This window comes from Bactrocera oleae, chromosome 5, assembly GCF_042242935.1.
Source record: "Bactrocera oleae isolate idBacOlea1 chromosome 5, idBacOlea1, whole genome shotgun sequence".
NCBI classification, from domain to species: domain Eukaryota; kingdom Metazoa; phylum Arthropoda; class Insecta; order Diptera; family Tephritidae; genus Bactrocera; species Bactrocera oleae.
In genome coordinates, this window is record NC_091539.1 from 12,083,600 (window position 1) to 12,109,148 (window position 25,549).

Here is a 25,549-nt window from a genome sequence, read left to right on the forward strand (position 1 = left end):
ATATATATATATATTGTAGGGTCTCCCTTTGGGTGTAACAAACTTCGTGGTGAACTTAATATACCCTTTTCAGGGATAAAAATATGAAAAAAAAGAGGGTAAAAATAAAAAAAAATTAAAATTATAAGCTAAAATCGCTCAGAATTCGGACCTCTAGACTAGAGTACTCTAGAAGACGGTTTCACGAAACTTTAGGAACTAAAAATCAAAAATGGGGAGATCAACATCTGCGATTTTTAAAGCCATAAATACTTTGATACTGTATGCATCCCAATTGTTTACTGGGTGCGGCAGATCACAAGGAGAGAAACTAAATCCGGTTAAAAATACTTAGACGTTGATATCTCAAATTATATCATATATGCGTTCTGCATTATATTGTATAAAATGAATAACAATTAAGTTTCTATCAAATTCTTGTTCATAAATTAAATTTATTAAATAATTCCAACTGCTATACATATTTTAACAAATTATAAGCAATGTTTGCAAATTTTCACGAACAATTAGTTTAATATATGTACGTGTGTATATACTTATGTATTTATGCATCTTATTTCATTACATGATCTGCTGGAAAAAGTGCTCTGCTCACATCACTCGCGCTCCGCGCCACCACCAATAGCTTCCCCCTTAGTTTTTCATTCAATTGACACGCACTTAACATATGTATTTGTTGTTGTATTTCATCAAAGCAGTAAACGTTATAGCTCACGCCATAAAGGCCAAAGTTCATATTAACCTCGGCATGCAGTTGTGTTAGTGTAATAAATTCTCCGCTTTCGAGATTCCTCAAATGCAAACTTGTTCGTCTATTTCCTCCAAAACGTGGGTCGAGGTTATCGGCGAGCATAATATTCACGCTTTCCACTTCTTTCGTCCCATGCTTTTCTGGTGAGCAAATAGTCAGTTCTAAATTTACGCCTTTAACAGTTACTAACTCCGTTATAATAACGTTTAGCTTGCTTTTATCTTCATCGTTATACAATAAAAGCGCCGATTTAACGGTTGTTGTAATCATGTTCTCGTATTTTCTTATAACGGTTGTTATTTCGTTAGTCGGTGCACTCTCCGATTGATGGTTATCACTTTTGATTAATCGATAGAATACTACCACCTCATCGGTTGGTACCAATTTCGCTTTCTTCTTTAGCCTTTGTATACGATTGATGATCTCACGTGCTAAACCCTCTTCCAATAACTCGGCGTTTGGTGTCATATCCAGTAAGACGAGTATGTCATTTTCACTATTTGCTTCCAAACTCGTCTTCAAATTTTGTGACACACAATAAATTAAACGCACTTCCGAGAGCTCAATGCGATGAGTTTTTATAGAGAAGTAGCCTTTGGAGAGATGCTTTTGTATTTCTTCGTCGTTTAATGATTTTATTGCACTCATTACAGTTTTAAAGTCCCCTTTGAGGCGTTGACCCAATATCTAAAAAAAATAATAGAAATGGAAAGTTATAGTTTTTTTTAGAGACGGAGTCTTAAAGATTGCATCCACGCCTGTTACCGTTAACTAATAGCCTATCAATATATCTGGCATTAATAATCCGATAAATACCTTTATAAGTATTATATGGTTTAAGTATTATTAATTAAAATTTATAATAAAGTTGGCCTTTACACCTATCGCTAGATTTTGGACCGAGCTTTGGTACTTTTTCCAAGTTTTCGACAAAAGGGAGTTGCCAGCTTTTATTAGATGTTTTTTCATGAGACCACTACTACTTAATCCCCTTTATATAACCAGATTTATCAAATTTTTGCTTAGATGAGATTTGAGCCCTATTTTGTGATAATGATTAATTCACTTTACTCTGCTACGGCTACTAGGTCTCGGCGTCCTTTTAACTGAGCTGAGTATAATAAATTCTTTGGGTACGCATTCGTAGTTCTATTTCTTCCGAAAATATTCTGTGAGTTCAACTCCTCAAATACTAATAAGGTCCAGCTACTAGAAAATTAACGATAAAATCTTAAGTTCTGAACTAGATGACCAATGGAAGGTAAGGCGGTTGGGTCAGAAAAAGTCCGTCTCTTTAAAGTCGCTTTAGGTTCAACTTCTGATTCCGTTCACATGAAAATCAATAATAGAAGCTTAGGAGTTCCGCATTCAACGAATTTAAATATTCTAATATACAATACTATACTTCCTAACATAACTTACCTTATGATCCGGCTCCGCACGTAATGTAACACCGTATTTACTTTTATCGGAACTGAGTGTCAGCTTGCGTACATTTAGCTCATTAAGTATAAAGTTGGACAATCGCTCGATAGAGGTTAAAATTTCTGGATCTCTATGGACTACAATTATCTCTGAGAGTGGACATTTTAGTGGCACCGTGCGACGATCACGCATCACTCGACCCAATTCGATAATGGTTTGCATCAAAGTCATCGATTTCTCAATATCAAGACGAATTAGCTTCAAATTCGCTTTTGGTAACATTTGATTATGCACCGAAGTTGCTGCTGCAACCTCAGATGCCTTCGCTTGAAACGGTAACAGGCGTAAGTAAATATATTCGGAGAGAAATGGCGTAAAAGGCGCTAGTAGATGGATCAACTCAAAGAGTACCGAGTAAAGTGTATCTAAAGATTGTAGGCAGTCCACGACACCTTGATCACCTCTAAGACGGCGACGGTTTAAGCGTATGTACCTTAAAAGATAAAATAAATTATTTCTTGTTTATGTAAGTGGTATTAAATCGATGATTCACCAGTTCGTCAACTGATCTATAAACTTAGTCAAGCGCGGCACTACTGTATATAAATGATACAGTTTCATCTCCTTGGCGAAGAAGTCAATAAGAGACTCCTTTATTGAAACTACCCAAACATCGAGTAAATTGGTGTGTACCAGTGCGCGCGCATGACGCTCTTTGTCGTAGAAATAACGCGCTGAGCCGCGCAGATCTTCCTTCTCGTAACGTGCAATATTTTGTAGTAGGAAGCGATACGAATTATATAATGGCAGCAACACATCCTTAATGATGTCACGCACGCCCTCCTCCTTGAAGCGCAAATTCTCTGCGCGCACCACCGGCGAGTTTATCAAATACAAACGTAAGGCATCGGCGCCGTATTTACGCAACACATCCATTGGATCTGGATAATTTTTCTTACGTTTCGACATTTTCTGCCCATCTGCGGCCAGCACAAGCCCATTCGCAATAAGATTTTTATACGGCGCCTTATTGAATAGAGCCGTCGAAATAACCAGTAGCGTATAAAACCAACCACGTGTCTGATCTATGCCTTCGGCAATGAAGTCGGCCGGAAAGTTGCTCATGAAATCGCTGCTATTTTCAAACGGAAAGTGTTGTTGCGCATACGGCATTGAGCCAGATTCGAACCAACAATCAAAGACGGCGCTAATACGACGTAATGGCGGATTCCCTGGAATGGCAGAGGGGATTTCTATTTCGTCAACTGTCTCACGATGCAAATCTTTGATGTGCTTTCCGGATAATTCTGCCAATTGTTCAATGCTGCCCACACAAATGACCTCATCGCCACTGGGTGAACGCCAGATGGGAATGGGAGTGCCCCAGTAACGATTGCGACTTACCTGAAAGTGAAAATTTGGGCGTGTAAAATATTATATTAAGATGTGTTAATAGATTGTTAAATAAAAAAAGGAATTTTTCAATGAACATGCGAAAGAACGTAACCCAAGAACTTACAGTCTCTTTTTTTTATAATGTAATCATGTTAGTTTTAATTAAGTCCACAGACTCCTTTGCAGGGAGATTGATTTGGACAGTCGGCAGCTTCCTTCCCAGTTTTTTACTCGCGTTTCTCAGAAAAAAAGTATCTATCTTATGACACTTTAAGCTTTAAGACTTGTCCCACCCTGTATAGCGGACGAAAATATGTCAGAAATGTGAGTGTCCTCAAATTAAAGAAGATGTAAACTTACATAATAAACTGTATAAAATTTTAAAGACTAAGTCTCATCTTTATTTCCTGAACAGGGTATATTAAGTTTGCCACGAAGTTTGTCACACCCAGAAAGAAACGTCGGAGACCTTATAAAATATATACAATACATAAATGATCAGCATGATGAGCTGAGTAGATTTATATATATGCGACCTAGTCCCTCAATTTTTAAGCAATCGATCTGAATTTTTGCATCTGTCCTTTTCTCACTAAAAAGCTGCTTCTCTGTTGGAACGGCCGTTATCAGACCACTATAGCATATAGCTGCCATATTAACTGAAGGATCGGAATAAAGTGCTTGCATGGAAAACTTTTTAATCTGACGAGGTATTTTCACGAAATTAAGCATGAGTTGTTGTCTAAGGCAACAATGTATTCTTTGAAGAAATTGTTCAGATCAGATAACTATATCATATAGCTGCAATACAAATTGAAAGATCGGAATCAAGTTCTTGTAAGGAACCCTTGTATTTTCTAGTGTATTATAGCTCCGGTGCAACCGAAGTTAACGTTTTTTCTTGTTTTATGTATGATGCAAGTAGTGTTCTCGACACTGAAGTACATACCGGTACTTCTTAACGAGTTTTGTCTCAGTTTTTAAGATTTTAAGCAACTTAGAGAGTTAAAGCACTCATTTAATCCAGTATTTTTCTAATTTTAGGTTCACAATGTTAAGGACTCTTTGACGCATATGTCTTTATACTCGAGCAAAAGTCTAAGCTGAAAGCTTTCCTATAAAAAGTATAACATTAGAAGGTGGATCTTCAATTCAAATAATGACAATTTAGTACCTAATTTACTTGAATAATTACATATAAGAAAATTTTAAAATACTTACCGCCCAATCGCGCGCATCCTTCAACCAGTTTCCGAATCTACCATCGCGTACACCTTCCGGCACCCAATAAGTTTGCGCACTGCATTCTTGCAAGTTCTGGGACATATGCTCCACGCGTACAAACCATGATGGCACCGCCTTGTATATTAATGGCGTGTCTGAACGCCAGCAATACGGATAACCATGCTTAACTTGTCCGACTGAGACTAATACATCGATTTTCTTTAGTTTAGCTATTATCAACTTATCGGCATCCTTAACAAATATACCCGCGAAATCGGTGACCTCCGCCGTGAAGCGTCCCACTTCGTCGAGCGGACAAATTGGCGTACTGGATTTCTTTATAATACCTGCATGGAGGCACACGCGATAATCGTCTTCGCCGAAGTAGGGCGCATTGTGCACGATGCCCGTGCCGGTATCTTCGGTTACATAATCATCGACTAGTATACGAAATGCATTTACAGCTACACCTCTTTTGATGAAATATGTGAACGGCGGCTTATATGGTTCATTGGCCAAACTGCTGCCGTAGAATTTTGTGATAATCTCATAATCGTCTTCACTTTTGTAAACGAAATTCAAGCGTGTTTGACCCAATATAAAAAAGCGGTTACTTTTGTTGTCGAGAACCTGATGGAAATAAAAAAAATTAATATCTACAATGGGCTAATAATAATATTTTTACAGGAAAGATATTTGGTAAACCCTTTTTTCAATCCTGCTTAATCTAAAGACTGTCTTTGCTATGATTAATATGAGAAAGGTGACATTTTATAAAGAGCTCGGAATCAAGCTACGTAGTTATCAAATGATCCATGATACTATTGTTAAAAGTTTTTGAAATCACAACAAATATACCTAGAAATGTTTCAAAACTCTAGAGCATAATCAAACGGAACCTTAAAAACCCAAAGATTTTATGGAAAATCAAAAAATTTATTCAAACGCTGTTCGATTTTATTTTAAAGAAGCTCAACGAAATGTTTGACAAATGAGGCTACTAAAATAAGGATTTTATAGAAAGTCAAGAACTTTTTACGCGCTTGATTCATCATGATTTTGTTAAAATCTGGGTCACTATATATCGGAAACGATTTTTAAGTTCGTTTTATAAATCTTAAAAATTTAAAGAAAATTTTCTCAGAAAAAATCAAGATAGTATACCATTAAAAAAGGCGCGTCCGACCTAAAAAAAATTGTTTTTAAAAGGATCAGGGATGCTTTACCAGAAAAATTTGGAATGTAGCCTAGGTTTTGCAAAAACCAGTTTTCATTGGCCCAGCAAACCTGATCGCTTTAACCTGATCTCACCGGCTTACATAAAGTTTAGATAACCGTAACAACAACAAAAAGCTGAAATGAAAGAACAATATTTGTACAAACTTTTAGTGAATCATCTAATTAGTCGGAAATGTATTAATTTTTGGCTAGAAAATCCCGACTGAAGACAAAGTTCTGAAACAATACTAGTTAAACACTAGTTTACTAATGAACTAGGTCTAAAATGACCTGATTTGTATCAGGCATTACATCATCCAATTACTCTATAATAATAATCTACTCAGAAAGTTACTTGTTTTTGGTAATGAATGAACTGGTCCGAGAACAAATTTTGGTTCATATTTGACATAAATTGTTTGCCTTTTTAACTAGTAAAGAACTGGTAGATTTCTAACCAAAATATCACCAAGCAAATTTCATAAGATATCACAATGAAGTTGAAGCGTCCAACTATTTTCAAATGTAATTCAACTAGTTAATAATCTCTGAGTGAAAACGAACTAGTCCGAAAGTTTCAGAACTATATACCAATTATAAAACGATCTATTGAAGAATTGTTTCAAAATGCTTTAAACTATACTTTACAAGAGCTGTTTTTTACTTTACGTAGTGGTTTAAGCTTAACGTAGTGGTTTTGGTTTACTAGTAAGAACTTATTAAAGTTGAATTTTTAACACATTATTATTATTTTTATTTTTTCGAAAAGGTTTTTAAATATTTTTATATTTGATAATCTAGCTTTTTTGAACTAAATTTTATCTGTTCTGAATTAGTATGAGATTAATATATTTCCTACCAAAATCTTGACAGTCACAACATCGCTATATAAAGAGTACCCGTAAATTGTACGCAAAAATTAGTTGGTCCACTAGTTGTGTGTAATATTCATACCAATTGTAAGTAGTTTTTCTGTAGTTCATTCCACTAAAGGTTAGCTAGATACACAGATATTTATACATACCTTCACATAAAGCAAATTCGGATTCACAGTACAGGCATAATTCGACGGCAACGTCCACGGTGTAGTTGTCCAAATGAGGAAAAATGTATTCGTCATATTAACCGCTTCGAATGCCACCACAACACAAGGATCCACTACCTCTTTGTAATTTAGACCTGATTCGAAATTGGAAAGCGCCGTAGTGCACGCAGTCGAATAGGGCATCACCTTAACACCCTCATAAACGAGTCCTTTGTCATAAAGCTGTTTGAAAACCCACCAAATCGACTCCATATACCAGGGGTAGAGCGTTTTGTAGTCATTACGAAAGTCAATCCAACGTCCCATACGTGTCACCACCGCTTCCCATTCGTTTGCATAGCGCATAACTATTTTGCGGCATGCTGCATTGTATGTCGCTATGCCCATCTTCTGCACATCTTCCGGTCCGTTGACATTCAAAAGTTTATCAATTTCAAACTCAACCGGCAAGCCGTGACAATCCCAGCCGAAACGGCGCTCCACATGATAGCCCTGCTGATACGCGTAGCGCGTCACGATATCTTTGATAGTGCCAGCCAGAATGTGGCCATAATGCGGCAGACCCGTGGCGAATGGGGGGCCGTCGTAAAATGTATACCTAAGTTTGTACACATGTTTATGTGAAAGTTTGTCTATAGAACTGCACTTTACCTGCTTACCTTGGTCTTTGCTTGGATAGCTGCATGCAACGATCGAAAGTGTTTTCTCTTCGCCAAATTTCCAGTATATTTAACTCTTCCGTTGGAAAGTGTATCGTCTCCGGCACGCGGTAAACGTCATCGCTACGCAGTTCCATTGCCACGTCTCTAGTATCACTTAGCATTCAGCACGTCCAAACAACTAGCGTGCACACCGCAAAACAAATGAGTAACAACTGCTGTGAATTGCTGCCGGCACCGCTGCAATTCGCAAGGCAAAGCGTGTGTAAAGAAAGTTGAAAATTTTATCAGCATAAAAGTATGACGCAATAGTTAGTCTGATTGCGGAGCAAGCAAGCCAAGCAACGGCAGCGCTAGAGCGCCAGTAGCTGAGTGAATAACACAAGAGGTACTTTTTATGTATGTATGTATGTATGTATATAGTCGTAGGTATATGTAGGTATGTTTTTATATTTAGGTTAAAATAGCTCGCGGTTATCTATACTCTAAGAAATCGTAAAGCGGTGAAAATTTTGCAGGGAAACTTGGTAATGATTTTTTATCTAAAATATATAAATATGTATACACTTGTACACCTTGGAAAAAATAATAGTAAAAAAACTCACCAAAAAGTCATATTTGAACTGGTACAAAACTAATACTTTTCGGTCTAGTTCATTTTCATATGGAAAATTTTATTATTAACTAGTGAATTTTAGACTAGTATAACCGTACACTTAAAGAATAATACCAGGTGCAATTTAAAAATGCTATTTCGGTCAAAAATATATTACTTTTATACAAGTTCAAATATAGCAATGGAAAATCTAATTCGGGTATGAACGAAAATCAAAATTTTTTTGAAGAAAATAAAATGAAAAAAAAACTATTAAAAAATCTGAAAAAAACTAACTTTATAAATAATAAAATTAAACATTAACAAATTGTTTTAGAACTGTTACAAATCTGATACTTTTCGGACTAGTTCATTTTCAATCCGAGATTTTAGTTATGAACTAGTACTTTTCAGCCTAGTTTGTTGTTTCACATACGTAGTGGAGTGTTGTTTCACATACGTAGTGGAGTAATTTATTTAGTAAAAAAAAAAAATCCACCATTTTTAGTAAAGTATTATTTTCATTAACTACTACTTTTCGGACTAGTTATTTTTAACACCGAAAACTAAAGTTGTTAACTAGTACATTTCAGACTAGTTTGACGTTTCACTTCCATAATGAGATCGTAAAAGAGGTGACCGGTCTGATTGTGATTCAAAATATACTATTAGTCTAATACTAGTTCAAAAAAAGGGATTAAAAATCTTGTTCAGTTGCGAACCAAAATTACTACTTCGGCCTTTGAAGTTTAGTAAAGTCAATAATATCCAAAAAAGCCTTTTGTTTAATAAGAATTATTGACAGTGATATTGTATAATTGTTGTTGTTATATTGGGGGTAGGAAAGTTCTGGGCTGCTTTTACTAACTTTTGACATTGTTCAGGTATATTCAAGAACATATTTTCAAATAATTTTATCAGGCTTGGGTAGTCCAATATCACATACATATGTATGTATATTCGGCATTAAATTGCAGTATGTCTAATATTATATGTTCAGTTAATTTTGTTAAGATATCTACATAAAAAAGATGGTATCTGAGTTTCATTAAGATACCTCACATACCAGCACCAATTATGTGGGTCTAAAAATCCTGATACTAGTTAAAGTCAAAGATAAGAAAAAACACGTTATTTTAATTTCGTTGAGATAATTCACATATTGAACGATATTTGCTATTTTTTTTTCTATTAGGTATATGAAGACTACGGGAATTATTGATCCAAGCAACCCAATTTTGACACACGGACATATTGCTATCAGATACGGATTCTTTTTGAGTTTCTATAATATATCTGACAGATTGACTGATATTTTCAATATAAAGGTCGCTATAGGAACTGTCCATATATTAGGTATCTGGGGGCTTGAATAGTTTTGGTCCGATTTGGATAATTTTTGGTGATAAGCTGGCCACTTTATAAGCAGTATTCGTGCAAAGTTTTATCCCGATACGTTCATTGGTGCTTAATTTTTATACTGGAAAGTGAAAGAATCAGATAGAATACAATATTGTGTTATATGAGAAGAAGGCGTGGTTGGTATTTTTAATTTAATTTAATTTTTACTCAAGTTATCGCTTGCTCGGACGGATGGACGGACGGAGTCACTCGGAATTCAACTCGTCTCGTCATGCTGATCATTTATATATAATATATAACTCCATATCTATCTCGTTTAGTTTTAGGTGATACAAACCACCGTTAGGTGAACAAAACTATGTATTATATTGTAGCAACATGTTGCAAGTGTATAAAAATGGGGTCGAGACGTTAGAATGTTTTCATCACACCTTATAGTTTCTGGAAGTTCTGCATTAGCTAAAAAGTATTGTTTTTGGCTAAAATAGCGAAAAAATTCCAAGAACTAACGGCATTGGAAAGTTATATAGAAACCAGGCGGACCAAGTTCGTGGCCTCCCAACTATTTTGGCCTCAGGCTTTTCTTTTAACGATAATTTTCTTAAAGTCTAAGTATAATAAAAAGGCGATTTGGGGCAAATTCGGAGAGTAGGGCTTATGCTGAAATAACTCCCTCGAGATTTCGTCATCGTTTTATAAATAATTCTTAAAATAACTTCATTCCACAGACCACTCTAAAAAATTGTACACCACAAAAGTATAAGTTACTAAGAGTTGAAAATGTTTTTTGTAATGAGCTCGTATCACGCAAACAGTTCCACCGCAAACTTGTTTGTTCACAAGTCGACAGCGATCCTTCACTGATTAATTTTTGCATTTCGCATTCACAAATACAGAAGTAAAATACAAGTTCTGTTATTCTCCTCACTTATTACTTTGCTGAAGAAACCATGCAATCGCAAAAATACAAATAGAATTAATGTATTCACAGCTTTTCCAGTTCCACTGTAGAATCTGCTTGACATTTTTAATTGAATTTGTTTGAATAAAATTGATTCAATTATTTTGCGTTTGCAATGAAAGTGTTCTAAGTCGTGCGATTATAAAAAGACACTACAAATTTTACATATTCTTATGTATATACGGAAACGAGAGGAGTTGAGGTTTTTTTGTATATTCGTATTTATGTTAAAATGAACATTATGTAAGAAAAAAAAATTTGCAGGCTTATATTTTTCATTTTATTTATTAAAACATTTCCCCTTCATACCTAACATCAAGTAAGTTAAGTTAAGTTTACGTTAGTTAGGGTTCGGCTCGATTTCCGTGATTGTTGTTTCGGAAAAAAACATTTCCCAAATAATTTAAAGGAACGCTGCCGGATTGACAGAGCTAGGCTGGATATAAACCTGAGTCTTATCCTGTTACGTATACTAGATTGTTGTAAAAACGCATCGATGTCTGTAGAAATTAATGGCTAAAAGTGTGCATTAGCACTTGGCTCTTTCCAACATGAATCAACTTGTTCCTAATGGTGGTCACTTCTCGGCAGGCCATGTACTGCGGTTTCTTCTTTTAAATAGCTTTTGATAAAAACTCCATCAGCAGTTTGGAATCGAGTTACATCAAAGCAGACGCTGCAAATGGGGTTATATATTACACAATATTTACAAACTGCATTAATTTTATATCAGAATTAAAAGCCTCTACTAAAATGTCTTAGGGTTTCACCAATCATAGTGGAAAAATGCCATGATTTCATAGTGGATCTACCATCTTAATTCCCGATAAACCTGCATGGGTTCCAGGCCATAATGATACTATTGGTAACTGTGAAGCAGATAAAATAGCTCAAGCAGGCACCTATTAGACGAAGAAAAGGATAGAATTTATAAGCCTCTGAATACTTGCAGATATTTACTCGACAAACATGTTATAAATATAATACTTGTAGATTAGTGTAGGTGGAATCAATCCCTAACTTGCTCAACAAGCAAGCAATCGTGACAAAAATATGAATATGGACCAATTGCTGACTATTAAAATTCAAAAGTAATGACATAAGAAGTCTAGTAATAGTGCTAACAGGTCACAGTCTAATTGGCAGACATGCCAGGGAACTGAGAAAACCATACGATGACTATTGTCGAAGCCTTCAAGAGGTAGAATAAGAACAGACTATAGAATGCAAAGCTTTGTATAAGGAAATAATCGATTTTTCGGATGTTACACATATAAAAGAATTTGTATTGATTAACTTCATCAGATGCATGGGGTGGTTCAGAGAGCACATAATAGAGTATGGGGATTTCAGTACCGGTGGTTTTATAATAAGCCTCCTAACTGCCTAGATGCGTCACAGACATTCACTTTACTTACTTACCTAATGTTACGCTGCGGAATTAAACTACTTTGAAACTTTTAAGTTAACTTTGAGATTTGAAATCTTTTACTCGGAGTTTATTACTGTATAAGGTTGCATTTTCGACTGGACGAAAATACTGTCTGGGGTTCTTCAATGAATTCTGTGGGTACTCAGTTCTTACAAAGTAAGTGTTAGTTTTGTTAGTTTTAAGTCGAGTTAATTGCGTTCAAATCTACTAAAGAGATCGTGATCCAGATAAATTCGCTCAACAGAATATCTATACTGTACGACATCACTGCGTCATCAATGAACGGGGTAGTACACCATAAGGCACTGTTGTGCCTTACTTCCTGTCAGTAAAAACTTATATTAGTAGCACCTGAGGATATCCACAGTTCGATTTTGCAATTGCCAATAGTTATATTCGAATTAAAATATTTTCCATTGTTGACACCTGGGTGTTATCTTCTGAGTAGCGCAACAATCACTTTAATTCCTTAAAATCCAAACATCGTTCTCACAGCCATGATATCAATTGCCATTAGCCACCAAACTAAGCACAGCGCAACAGCTGGTGAGCAATGAAAATTCGAATCTCATCGCAAATGAAATACTTGCAGCTAAAGCAAAGCCAAAGCTAAAGCCAAAGGAAAACCGGATCATCGAAAGCGGATGTGAAGCAGTGAGAAAAAAGTGCGATGCCAAAGTAATCGAAACGTGCGCGTTTAAATTAAAATTGCAGCCCTGCAGCATTGGACGACGACAACAAATGGCGGACACAGCGCGTCAACTGTCACCAACATAAACACAATTGCTAGCAAAATGGAGCATGCATTGGTACACTTTTAATCGCCCTTTTTTCGTTATCGCTTTCGGTGGTGTACTCTATGATTTTTTGGATGCGATGGAATGGAAGCCCGGTCGGCTGCTTGGTTGGTTGGCTTGTTGCATGGTCACTCGGTTGCAGGCTTGGCTCTTGCGCTGTGTTTTGAGGTCAACGTCAACTCGGTTCGCAATAACACCGGCAGCAACAAAAAAACCAAAACAAGCAACACAAAAATGTGCCATAGTCGTTGCTGAGCTCGTTGGTTCTAGCAAGCACCGCAAACACTTGACAACACACTGGTTGTGGGTAGTTGGAACAGGGCAAGGACATCGCCAACGGCCGTGTGCCGGATGTTGTTGCACGTGGATTGGAGTTGTGTGGATTTGCAACTGTTGTTTTTTTAGCAGTTGTTGTTATTATTGCCATTGTTGTCACTCTTGCAGCGGCATGTTATGACTGCCGGTAACCGTATTGTGATTGTGTGCTTTTTGCGGTGCTTTATTTGTGGTTTAGCTGGTTTGTGCGGTAAGTCGAGGTGGCTGCATGCAGCTTTTTTTGAAGAAGTGGCAAATGATAGCAATGAAAGTGTATTTTGTGTTTTTAGACACGGTTGTGGAGACGATTTGGTAGTAGTAAGTCTCCAATAGTCAGGATGCAAAGTGAACAGATTTTAAGAAACGGTTATATTCAAAAGAGCATTAGCATACATTACTTGAATACCACCACCAAGAAGGAACTATCCCATATTTTACAGTTTTCCTTTGATAAAGGCGAAGGCTGAAAATTTGAACAGTTTTTATAATTCGGCTATTGTAGCAGTCAATCATGTGCAAGTTTTTTCGTCGATTTTGTACTGGTTATTTTGATGAGAAAGATGCACCACGATCTGTAAAACCAATTGTCGAAAATATCGACCTCACATAAGCACTGTTTCGATTGCCCAGAGGCTACCCAATGTACAAAAAACCGTTTGATACTATTTAAATAAGGCTGAATATAAAAAGAAGCTCTATGTATGGTGACACCCTGCAAAATTACTCAGGGACCGAATATCTGCTAAATCGCAACAAACACGATCCATTTTTGAAGCGGAAATGAAAAGTGAGTCACTTAAGCCAACGTCAAACGAAAAAGGTCGTGGTCGAATCGCGTTGACCCAGCGCAAACGGTGGCCAAGTCAGGATTGACGATCAGGAACCGTATGTTGTGTGTTTGATGGGATTGGCAAGGAATTTTTGAACTTCTCCCCTATGGCAAAACTCTTAATTAAGAATTGCACTGTCAACAAGTGGACCATTTGGTAGAAGCAATCGGCCAGAAACAACAATCTTTGGCCAATTGGAGAGGAATTGCGTTCCATTAGGACAACGAAAGACCACACACATCCATACTGACTCGCCAGAAGCTCCGGGAGATTGGTTATAGTTTACGCCTCGCATCAAGTGATTTCTCTCTGTTCCTGCCTATGGCGAATGATTCTGCGGGCGTAAAAGTCACCTCAAGTGAATCTATGAAAATCGACTGTTCCAGTTTTTTGACAATAGTGATAAGGGTTTCTATGCAATCCCTAAGACAGTCGATTCTACGTTACCGTAATTGACCCGGATTTATCCGGCCAAGGGCTGTTTCGGTAAGTTTTAGGTCAATGGTAAGAATAGCATTAAGAAATTACCTTCAAATTGTTAACAAGTTATAGAACAAAATGGTGCATATTTGACTTAAGTCGGTGTTCTCCATTTCTTTATGTTTCATTTAACGATTTCTGTCGAAACACTTCACAAAAAAATAAACTTAGGGTGGTTATCAACGGTTTCAAGTTGACTGGCTTCTGTAGCGTTCCGCAAATAACAATTCTGTTTCAGTATCCAACGCAAATACAACGACAACTATAATGCACTAGCCTTTCGTAATAGGGGTATTTAATTCGAAATTTGACAATGGGGGGACGAAGTCTTGCTAAAAAATTCGGGTGCACCGAAATTATAATACGTTTTACAATCAAAAATTATTCATACAAGAACTTGATTTTGATAGTTCAGTTTTTATCGGCGGTTCCAACAAATGAGCAGCTTCTTGAGGAGAAAACGGCCTCCGGAGCTTTCTGTAACAGTTCTTAACAAAAATCCGTCTTTACAGACCCTAAACTTACAGTTTCTACTAAATCTAAAGTTCCGTGCCATTAGAAGTAGGCACAAAAAACAGTATATTCTACTTCTGACGATGAACATATGCTATTCTCTCAATAATTTGCTTTCAACGTTATGAATCCTTTATAGCGCACATCCATTCTTAATCAAAACTCTTAAGAAAGTTGTACATATTTGCAAATGAATTGTTGTTGTTGTTTTTTAAATAATAAAAAATTTAAATAGAGTTAGAAGCATCCATTTTCCAGGATTGTACTCGCAGTCTTAATAATAAAATATGCAACTATTACAATTTTATAGAAATTTCTTAAAAAATAAATATACAAAAGTAAATATAATATGCAATTTCCTTATATATAAACTGATGGTGTGCACACAGAGTTGCATTTTGGTACAAATACAAGTAAATATCGAGACAGCATATTTTGTTTACTCGATATTCAATTTCATGCATTAATATAAATTGCTTTATTTTAAAACTTGCATAGATACTAGTGCTCACTTTATAACCCGTATAGAATGCGACAAGTCCAGGATGAGTCCGCTTTTAGTCGCAAAAGCACATGTGACTAACGGTATATTTGATATTGTTATATGTAAGAACTGTGTTTGTTTTTGTTTGAGCATAATACCCTGTACCCTTTTACACCCGAAACTTTACAAAATGCGACTAATCTTAAAGAGTGTACAAAACAGCGTTAACTGCGGCTGTCCCGAAGCTATATTACCCTCCACAGGTGCCTTTCTCATAACATAAAATGGTATAAATAGATCTTTATCTTGATTTTGATGGGTCAGTTTGTATGGTAGCTATATGTTAGAGTAGTCCGATCTGAAAAGTTTGTTCGGAGGTTGTTGCCTTGCACAATAATCCGTGCCAAATTTTGTGAAGATGTCTTGTCAAATAAAAAGTTTTCCGTACGCTATAGTGGTCCGATATCGGCGTGTGCGACAAATGAACCGTTTCTTGAGAAGAAAACAACATATATTTATATTCGTATATATATTTTATAGGGCCTCCGACGTTTCCTTCTGTGTGTTACAAACTTTGGTGCAATTAATAATAATTTCCATAATTTCTTATGCTTTAGTCTTGAAGAGAAATATAAATAAAGACACAACTAGTCTATCTCCAACTATAAATATAAATAACTTATATTACCTAAAGATATATGATGGAGGCTAATACATTCCCAATTTTATACCATATCGAGCATTCTGGGTGTACTCTCTTTAAAGATTACTGGCACAATTTATTGTAGGGTATATATCCCGCACTCACTATGTATATGCTCGGCACATGTCTATAAATATTAAAATGTGTTGCTGGTTTTTCCTCCAATTTGTTGTGAATGCAATAATATTCACACAATTTTGTTAACTTGCAAATTTTCTCGTATAAAATTGCGTATGGAAATACAAAAACAAAGAGTTTTCGCATATTTTCTAGCAAACGAATGCCAAGCAATTTGCTACGTGTATATATTATATTTAAATGTATTAAAGGAGTTACATTGGTGCGGGACAGTTTAGGAAAGTTGAGAAATTTGCCTATAACGCTCTCTTTAATTGGATAATATTTAAACGCTCTTCGAAGTCTAGAGTATGAACAGCTGCCAATATGTAGGGACGTTCTTTCAGAGTGCGTACGTCGCATGCTTATATCAGAAATCCCGCAAAGAAATAAAGTGGATCCCTAAGAGAGGTTGTAACTAGTTTACAAAGTAAAGGCAATAATTTTTGGGATTACTTGGATAGTTGTGAAACTAGATTTGGTGATTTCTGAATTGTTGGATACTTTTCAAATGCTTTGAATCACAAAAGAACTCAAGAGACATCATATAGATTGGTATTTACTACTCAGGATTTTAAAAGATATTAACCAATATTATCAATTGAGGAGAGGTCAGAGCTTAATGTATATAGTCGTTGATTTTTTTTTCTGATGTCTTCAAATCGGAAGCTATTGTTTTTGATGTACTTTTTTTGCAATAGGTGATCATCATAAGAATTCAAAACTTTTTTTCTACTATGCTACAATGCAAGATGCTACTAATTCGTAGTTTATTCTCTCATTGTTACCTGCGAAGTAGGTGTTCTGGCGCCACCATTGCAATGTCGCATAACCAACAGTTTTGTGTCGATCAAATAACGCCTTGGAGCATACAATTTGTTTGGCTTAGTTCGTGTCAAGTAGTCTTAAAATTCATCTAGAAATAACTTCACTTGTTTAGGGCCAGTGAGGTAGGTGTTTCTGGTAAACATTTTTTATATTTTAAAATGTGCGGATCTAATGTGATCTGCATAGAATGAAAATATTGCCACTGTATAAAATTTATTCAGATTTTCCTGCATATAATTGAATTTTGTTGCAAAAATAGCGAACTAAAGTTTGTGTGGCACATTTTTTAGACAATGTACCATATATAATAAAAATTACATATAATAATAAGAAAAAACAAAAAAAAAAAATTTTAATAATAAATAAACCAAACTTGTTCATGAAAAATTTCTGGATCTCTAGCAAATTCGCGTTATACATTAACATATATAATGCTTGCTAGTTATGTTTCTAATCTCAAACCCATAAAAAAGAAATGCTTATATATTTTAAGTCCCCCTTTATTTCGAATTATTTTCAATACCAAAAATTTCGTGGCCTCCGGCGTTTTTATTTAATCGAGCGGATATCGCAAACCGGATATTAATTGTCGGTCTGTAATGGCATTGAAATTGCACGCTTAACTTTTTCATGGCTGAAGTATTATTCAATAATTTTCTACTAGCACAAGGTCTACACATATTTTAACTGCTATTTCGCAACCCCTGTTTAGGGTACTTAATGCCTTAACGAAGCGTTTGCTGATTTATTTAACGCCAAGTTCTCATTTAGACGCTCAATTATGCAATAACCGATGCCCAAATTTGCATGTATATATCAAAAAAGCTTAAGCGCCAAAAACTATGCATTTGCGTAGATTACACATTTCATAAAATATCTGTAATTAGCCTTTAATATGCCCAATTTGTGGCGTTAAGATATTCAATTATTTTATCTGTTATTGATTTTGGGTTAACCTAAGCATGCAAAATAAGTTTACCAGCTTAATAATTAGTATGCGGGCTAGGGTGTCCGTTATTTCCCAAATTGATTTTTGACTCTGCAGCGCCCCTAAAATTTTTAGTAAATGCCCTAAAAAAAATTATGAAACTCATATGAGCTCTTAATATTGATAATAACCCGTGCCGCAAAGACGATTCATTTCCCGTTTAAATAACATGGAGTTTTCGTACTTTTTGCTATTAATTTTTTCTTTGCGAAGCCGGTTGATATAATGCTGCGGCATCGAATTATTTTTGTAGGAAATTGAACGTTCTACAAAAAATTTCTCTGAAGTTTTGCAAAAAAATCACTAACGTCAAAGTTCTTCAAGGTCAAAGTTCAAGTAAAAATAATTTTTTTTTTTTTTTTTTTGAACAAAAAACTATTATTTTTTACATAAGAATTTGTTGTTTTTCGCCAAAAATATCTTATTTAAACTATTTTATAACATCAGAGAAATAAGTTTTAAATATCCTGATAACCAGTAAATGTAAATTACGATGTAAGTTAACCTTAATATATTAATAACCTTAATATAATTACAAGTTTTATTAGTAAAATGTAAATAATTTGATAAATTTTCAAACAAATTAACAATCATATTTTATTTTGTTAGACATTCTTTGGTGGCATTTGGAATTTTTTTTTTATATTCACTTACAATCTGAATGACATATTGTTTTTGATCTTCGTTCTTAGCTAAAGTATTAATATATTCTTCAGTTAGTTTAACAGCTCGTTCCGCAGAATCGTTTACCACTTTCAAATGCTTAACGATTTCGAAACCTTTTAAATAATCTGGAAGGTCTGACCACTTCCTGAAATCCAATTGGAAAAAGTCTGTATCGATGTTGAATCTTTCGAAAAATTTGACGGAATCATAATTAATAAAATAATCGACATCTTTGTCAAGACACCAATCAAAATCTCCTGAATTGAAAATAAAGCGTTTAGGAAAGTCCAACTGATCCTCTCCACTTGACGTCAGAGCCGCCACCATTTTCTGTTTCATATCAGACGAAATATTTTCGTCAAAAAATGACAAAGCTGCTGCCTCTGGACTTAAATACCACAAATGGTTTCTGAATTTCGCTAAAACTGCGTCGGATAACTTTTTATCAATTGATCGATATTTATAAACTGCTTTAAGAAAATCAAGATCTTGTTTCGGAGCAGTCGCAGCCAATGGTGCCATATACCAAAATGGAACGTATATAAAGACAAGAAATAAACAAATTTCTCGCAAGCTCTTTTCATTTCCTTGTAAATCAAAACAATTTCGGAAAATATAAATTTATGTATTTATAATATCAAAAATGTCTTTGATAACAATGTTATACACCACTGAATCCAAATATTAATATGAGTCACATGTAACTATGAAATATTAATAACAGAATCACCTCAAATATTTTCAACAACAGAACATTTTGGACAATAACAGACTATAGCCGGACACAACGCCGGATAGTATTGTATCTTGCATTCATGCGTAGCCACAAATTTCGTTTCTTCATGAAAGTTATAGTGAAATCTTATTAATTATCTTATTAAAATATTTCTATTAGTATCTTATTAAATAATTAATTATTAAAATAAGATAATTTCGGCAAAAAACAATAAATTTTTATGTAAACAATAATAAATTTTTATTCGAAAAAAAAATAAAAATTTATTTTTAGTTGAACTTTGACCTTGAATAACTTTGACGCTAGTGATTTTTTTGCAAAACTTCACAAAAAGTTTTTGTAGAACGTTCAATTTCCTACAAAAATAATTCGATGCCGCAGCATTATATCAACCGGCTTCGCAAAGAAAAAATTAATAGCAAAAAGTACGAAAACTCCATGTTATTTAAACGGGAAATGAATCGTCTTTGCGGCACGGGTTATTATCAATATTAAGAGCTCATATGAGTTTCATAATTTTTTTTAAGGCATTTACTAAAAATTTTAGGGGCGCTGCAGAGTCAAAAATCAATTTGGGAAATAACGGACACACTAATGCCGGCATTTGTGGGTAGTAACAATATTATATAGGCTTTTAAGCATTGTAAAATTATAACACAAATTTGTTGGTGTATAAAATGTGTTTATATGGTGGTTTAACTATAGGGTGTAAATATAAGTAACTCCTAGTTCTATCCAGTGTAAACATGAGTATGTGGAGTTTAATTTAAAAAGTCGAGTATGTTTCATCCATTTGATAGCTATAACAACGAGACAAAACTATCCGACTATTTTATGACTTATATATTGCTTTTATTCCATTATATGTTTTCTATGTATAATCTGTGTATCATCTATCTCTTAATCCTATATTCTAAATACAAAATTTATGTTTTAAGTTGTGTGTTTTTGGTATTGTATTAATATCAATTTTTATTTTTTTCATTCTATGTTGATTACTCTAATTTCTGTTCAGAATAAGAACTATGTCTTCTATTCAATGCTCCACATTTCTAAGTTTTTTTCTATACTATGAAATATTCAATGTTATATACTTTGTATTGTAAACTATGATTTAAATTCCTGGTTCTTCTATTTCTACATTCCATATTTAATATTATTTAGTCTATTTTGTTTAAGTATATCTAACAATTCAAATTCTATGTTTTATATTTCAAATTTTTTTTCTTAAGCTCTATATCCTGTTATATATAGTTTATATATTTTACATTCGATGTTCTATCATATACGCTATAGTTTCAGTTTTGAATTATATATTTTATATTCTACTTTCTATGATTTATATTTTGTATTCTATTTAATGTAAGTAGACTTTATATTCTAAATCGTATATTTTAGCTTTGATTCCTTCTATATCATATATTTTTAGCTATATTATTTACATTACATATTATATATTCTATAATAAACGTAAATATTGCGGTAATATGTTATCGATATTGCGTTCTATGTAACTTTCGTCTAAATTTGAATTTTTTTTTATATTTTATATTTTAAATTCTATGTGTAACATATTTTTTATATTTTTTATACTGTGTTTAGTACTACATATACTATGTTCCATCTTATATGTTATAAGTTTGCTCTCTTTTACACTAATATTCTAAATTCTATGTTTCAACTTTGCTTTTTTCTATACAATGTATATATTGAACTTAATATTTTATGTTCTGCATTATATATAATATAATATTATATAATGCGTTCTATATATATTCATATTTACTAAATTCTTATTCATATGAATATCGAAATTATATTTTAATCTAAGTCCTTGTTTTTGTTTTATTCTGATCTTTATAGTATAAATTCTTTTTCTATATTTTACACCTTAAATTCTAGGTTACATATTTTATAATTTATATACTATGTTAAATATTATGCTATATTTTTTATGTTTTATTCTCCTTTACACTAATATATCAAATTCTATGTTCTATGTCTTTCATATGGTCTGATGTCAATTATATTCTTTTTCAAGTATTTTATTTCTCATTTTATACATTTTATTACCAATTTTTTCCTCCTCGTACTTTCAACGTTATATTACAAAATATTGCCTCCATTTTGCTTCGTCCAACTCTATCTATATACATATATTCCTATAAACATTGCCTACAGTAAGGCGACTGCAATGTCTCTATGTACACGAGTGGGTGTTGCGACAAAACATCAAGCATCGTTGTGGGCTTTTAACGTTTATCGTTGGCATTGTCATTTCCGATCATTTTTTATGTGATGAAAAATAGAAAATTGCAAATGTATAATGACAAAAATAGCACAAATGCAGTGGAGAGTGAAATTTTTGGCATACATTTAAGCGCTGTCGTGAAAATTTGCCATGCATTTAAAGTCATGCTGCCAAAAAGTGTCAAAAGTGAGCAGTAAAATTAAAATAACAAAAAAGGAAGCATAGTGAAAGTAATGGAAAGTTTTCATTTTTCTGCAGCTGTGCAAATATTGAATAGTTTTAAATTGAATTGTTTATCGCCCCCAAATGTATGCTACAAAAATGTTTAAAGATACATTTTTTGTTGTTTTTTATTGTAAGTTATTCTTAGATATTTACTGCGATAATTAAACTATAGTTTTCACAACATTTGCCGCAGTAATAAATGAAAGGACATTCTCCAATGTCTGCCTTAGAGAGTGAGCAATGAAACATATACACATACAGACCGTGTAATGTTGATTACACAAGGAAGTCATAAAAATAGTTATAGTAGTCAAGATGGGAAAAATGGCATAATGACTAGAAATAAATAGTAACAGTGTAATAAATGGAAATGGTGTGAACATCTACATAACATTTGTATGGCTCTTGAGATGTGACTGCATAACAAATGCAATGCTTTTGGTGTATGAACAGTACGTAGTACATATGGTAGATGGTTGTAAATACATACAAGACATTGCTGTTTTGTAAATATTAATAATATTTTTTAGTGTGGGCATGTCACTTCATTTGCTTGCATTCAAATGGGTTTATTAGCCTTTTGAGCTTCCTTTGCATCGCCTATTGGCAGGGCAACTTTTGATTAGTTTTGTGTCGGTGTATAAGGGCGACGCATTTTGTTTCAAATTAAAGTTGAACTAACTTTTAAACTTAGAATCTGGGCTTAAATAAATAAAAAAATATATCAAGAAAAAAAAAAACTTTTTAAAACTCGAAAAAAATCTTAAAAACGAGATTACTATCAGTATGATATCAAGTTCGATCTCTCCAATTAGTAGACCGATTCTTTGTAATGCCAAATTTTCCTAAAGATAAATAAAAACTCTCGTATATCGGCAGAGCACTTTGAGTTTCTCACAAATCTATTACTATAGGAGAGCTAATATTGATTCCATTTAGTTGCCTGGATGGCTGAAGATATGCGAAAGTTGTACAGTCCAGACAAAAGCGCTGAGATGGTTTTACCTCCCCGCCCGCCGAGGTTGTTATTCTCATGTATGCCCATCGTAACGATCGATTAAAATCTCTACTATTAGACCAAGCTGAACCTTGTCGAGAGCAACTAACTCAGCGGACATCTTATGACCTACTTTGAGTCTGAAATTGACGTTTTAACCGTCAAAATCGTGACTATGTAACCCGTTTAAAGGCCCATCTATCCAGTATAATAATAATGGGATGAGAATGCCCTCCCTTGTTAGCTCATCAGCTAAAGCTTTTCAAACGCTTTCGCTAAGATCAGGTACCCATATATATATGTATATCAAAAAACATATATATTTCATATAAATCATCATGAAACCCTGCACTCCATTTCGGTAGGCTAAATGGTATATTAGATATAGTTATATACATTCTAGAGATTTCCGAAAACTGTACTTCGCCTACCCATGTATATTACATATTTAGTGCTATAAAGTGAAAAATCAGGGAGGAAGGAAAACAGTTCTTATCAACTCTATGCTACTGTGGTCTCGGCGTCCATTTTGTGATAAACCACCCTCTTTGCATGTTCGAAAAGGCCAATGTTGACTAAAAATTATTAAGGGTCTGAAAACCAGTATTCTAGTTGCTTATCTGTCAGACTGATTTGAGATGACTTGAATTTTGTCTAAGTCTAGTTCTTTATAATTTCAGCCGCTTTCTTGAATTCTAAGCTACGTTTCTTCAGCTCTGAATTTAATGCATTCAACGGTAGATGCCGCATCTTGTTTTGGCCTACTGGAGCTTAATTCCGCTTATATTTCTGTAGTGGAAACTGAGACTAGAGAGATGTGAATTGATTCAGGCATTGAATTTGATATTCACTGGTGATTCCTATTTGGTGTGTATCTTAAAGGTCTTATTTCGATAGATCGATCGATTCGATTTACTTATTGTAGTTCCACGTAATTTGTTCTTCCCATGTGTTTATCCATTTCATCGGGTTAAATACATCCATGTAGACACCTTAGACCTATTTCCAGTCCCTTCTGGGAAGGTATTTCATTTGAAAATGTTGTTCACAGAAGAATGGTGGAACTCAGTCTCCTCAAATATAGTTCGAAGGGAATTTAACATGAAAGCTTATATTTGAGGCTTATAGAAAGCTAGTTGCTTTACCTAGAATTCCAATGTATTCCGATTTTCTTGAATTCTTTTAAACTTGCTCTTACTGTGATCCGTTTGGGATCCGTTTGTAAGCACGAAGCCCCGAAATTGTGCAACCCTAATGTAGTACATTTCTACAGTATATAATTGCAGTAATGCAATTTGAATGTGGTGCAAAACGGTCTGATAATTACAATTGATTGCAATTTATTGTGTAAATATTGGAAATAAATTTAGACTGGAAAGAGATCAAACTGTTCTCTTTTGCTGCCTTCGGATTTTTTATTGAGTAAAATTGCTTAAAGCTATAGTTATAAATATTGAAATCATCTTTACCATACTAACCAAATTTTCCTTTCCGTAAATCGAATAAAAATTTTGTCTCATCTCCTGTATGGAAAAATTAGTTTTACTTTAGTCGAAGAGTGTTAGTTTATTTATTATATAGATATATCCGTTAATGGTTAATTCTGGCTCTTCTGCAAGAAAAACCATCTTTTCTCCAAACATGACCTCTTGAACTGTTATGTAACGTGTTTCACGCGACTCGAACACTGATCTCATGATAACCGATATTAAAAATTGTTGTTCGTAGTTACTCCTTTGAGCCTCACAATATCAATAAGAACATAAATCAAATCAATCTTATCAGACAAGGACATTTGCATAGGCAGTTCTCAATTTACAGATTTTCATTTTGGGGGATTTATCAGAGGGATTATACGTAAGCTAATAACAAGACAGAAAAATTTGCTAAAGCGGTTCTAAATTTACGGAGTTCAATTTTAGGGATGATAAGTAAAGTTAATACTGTCCAAAGAACAAATTTCAATTCTATTTAAATTTATTCAGTCTTCCAAGTGACTAAAAATCCCAGAGTGGAATTTTGCTTCAAATTAACGCCTGTCCTCATATTCTAGACGATCTCAGTGACCTTGCTCGAATACTTTGCTTTATTTGACAGAAAATCTAATTGAGTTCAAATGTAAAGAGTTATTTTATGGTAAAGAGTTATTTTTGGCAGTTTGGAATCATAAGCTCCTCTTTTAAGTAAATATGGACTAATGCGGATACATGGGCTCAATTCCATTCTCGATGTATGCAAAATCGCTCCAACACTATAAAATTCATTTTATTCCACTAAAACTGTATTTAAGTAATCCGAAAATAATTTAAATACTTTCCGCTTAATCGACTTTCTATATACCCACCGAGGAAGTGTTGTCAAAAAACGCAAAAAAGCTCCGTAGTGTAAAAGAAAACGGACATTGAAAGTTATGGACTTGTAATAGTCTCATTTGCAAACAAATCGAAACAAAAGGGCATAAGGCACCCCAAAAAAGACGAAGGGTGTGAGAGACAAGATAACAAAAAACTTTATGCGTTTACTTTTGTGCACTTTTTAGGTTATAAATAAGC

General features: G+C 34.1%; 1 protein-coding gene across 1 annotated transcript; it reads right to left on the reverse strand.

Moving 5' to 3' along the window:
- Positions 1-414: 414 nt before the first annotated feature.
- Positions 415-8,054, reverse strand: LOC106615453 (isoleucine--tRNA ligase, cytoplasmic). Its single transcript, XM_014231677.3, has 6 exons — positions 7,718-8,054; positions 7,038-7,656; positions 4,793-5,425; positions 2,730-3,580; positions 2,174-2,669; positions 415-1,438 (listed from the first exon to the last, which is right to left on the reverse strand). The coding sequence occupies exons 1-6, from the start codon at positions 7,879-7,881 to the stop codon at positions 554-556; spliced, it is 3,648 nt and encodes a 1,215-aa protein (XP_014087152.3). The 5' UTR covers positions 7,882-8,054; the 3' UTR covers positions 415-553.
- Positions 8,055-25,549: the final 17,495 nt, after the last annotated feature.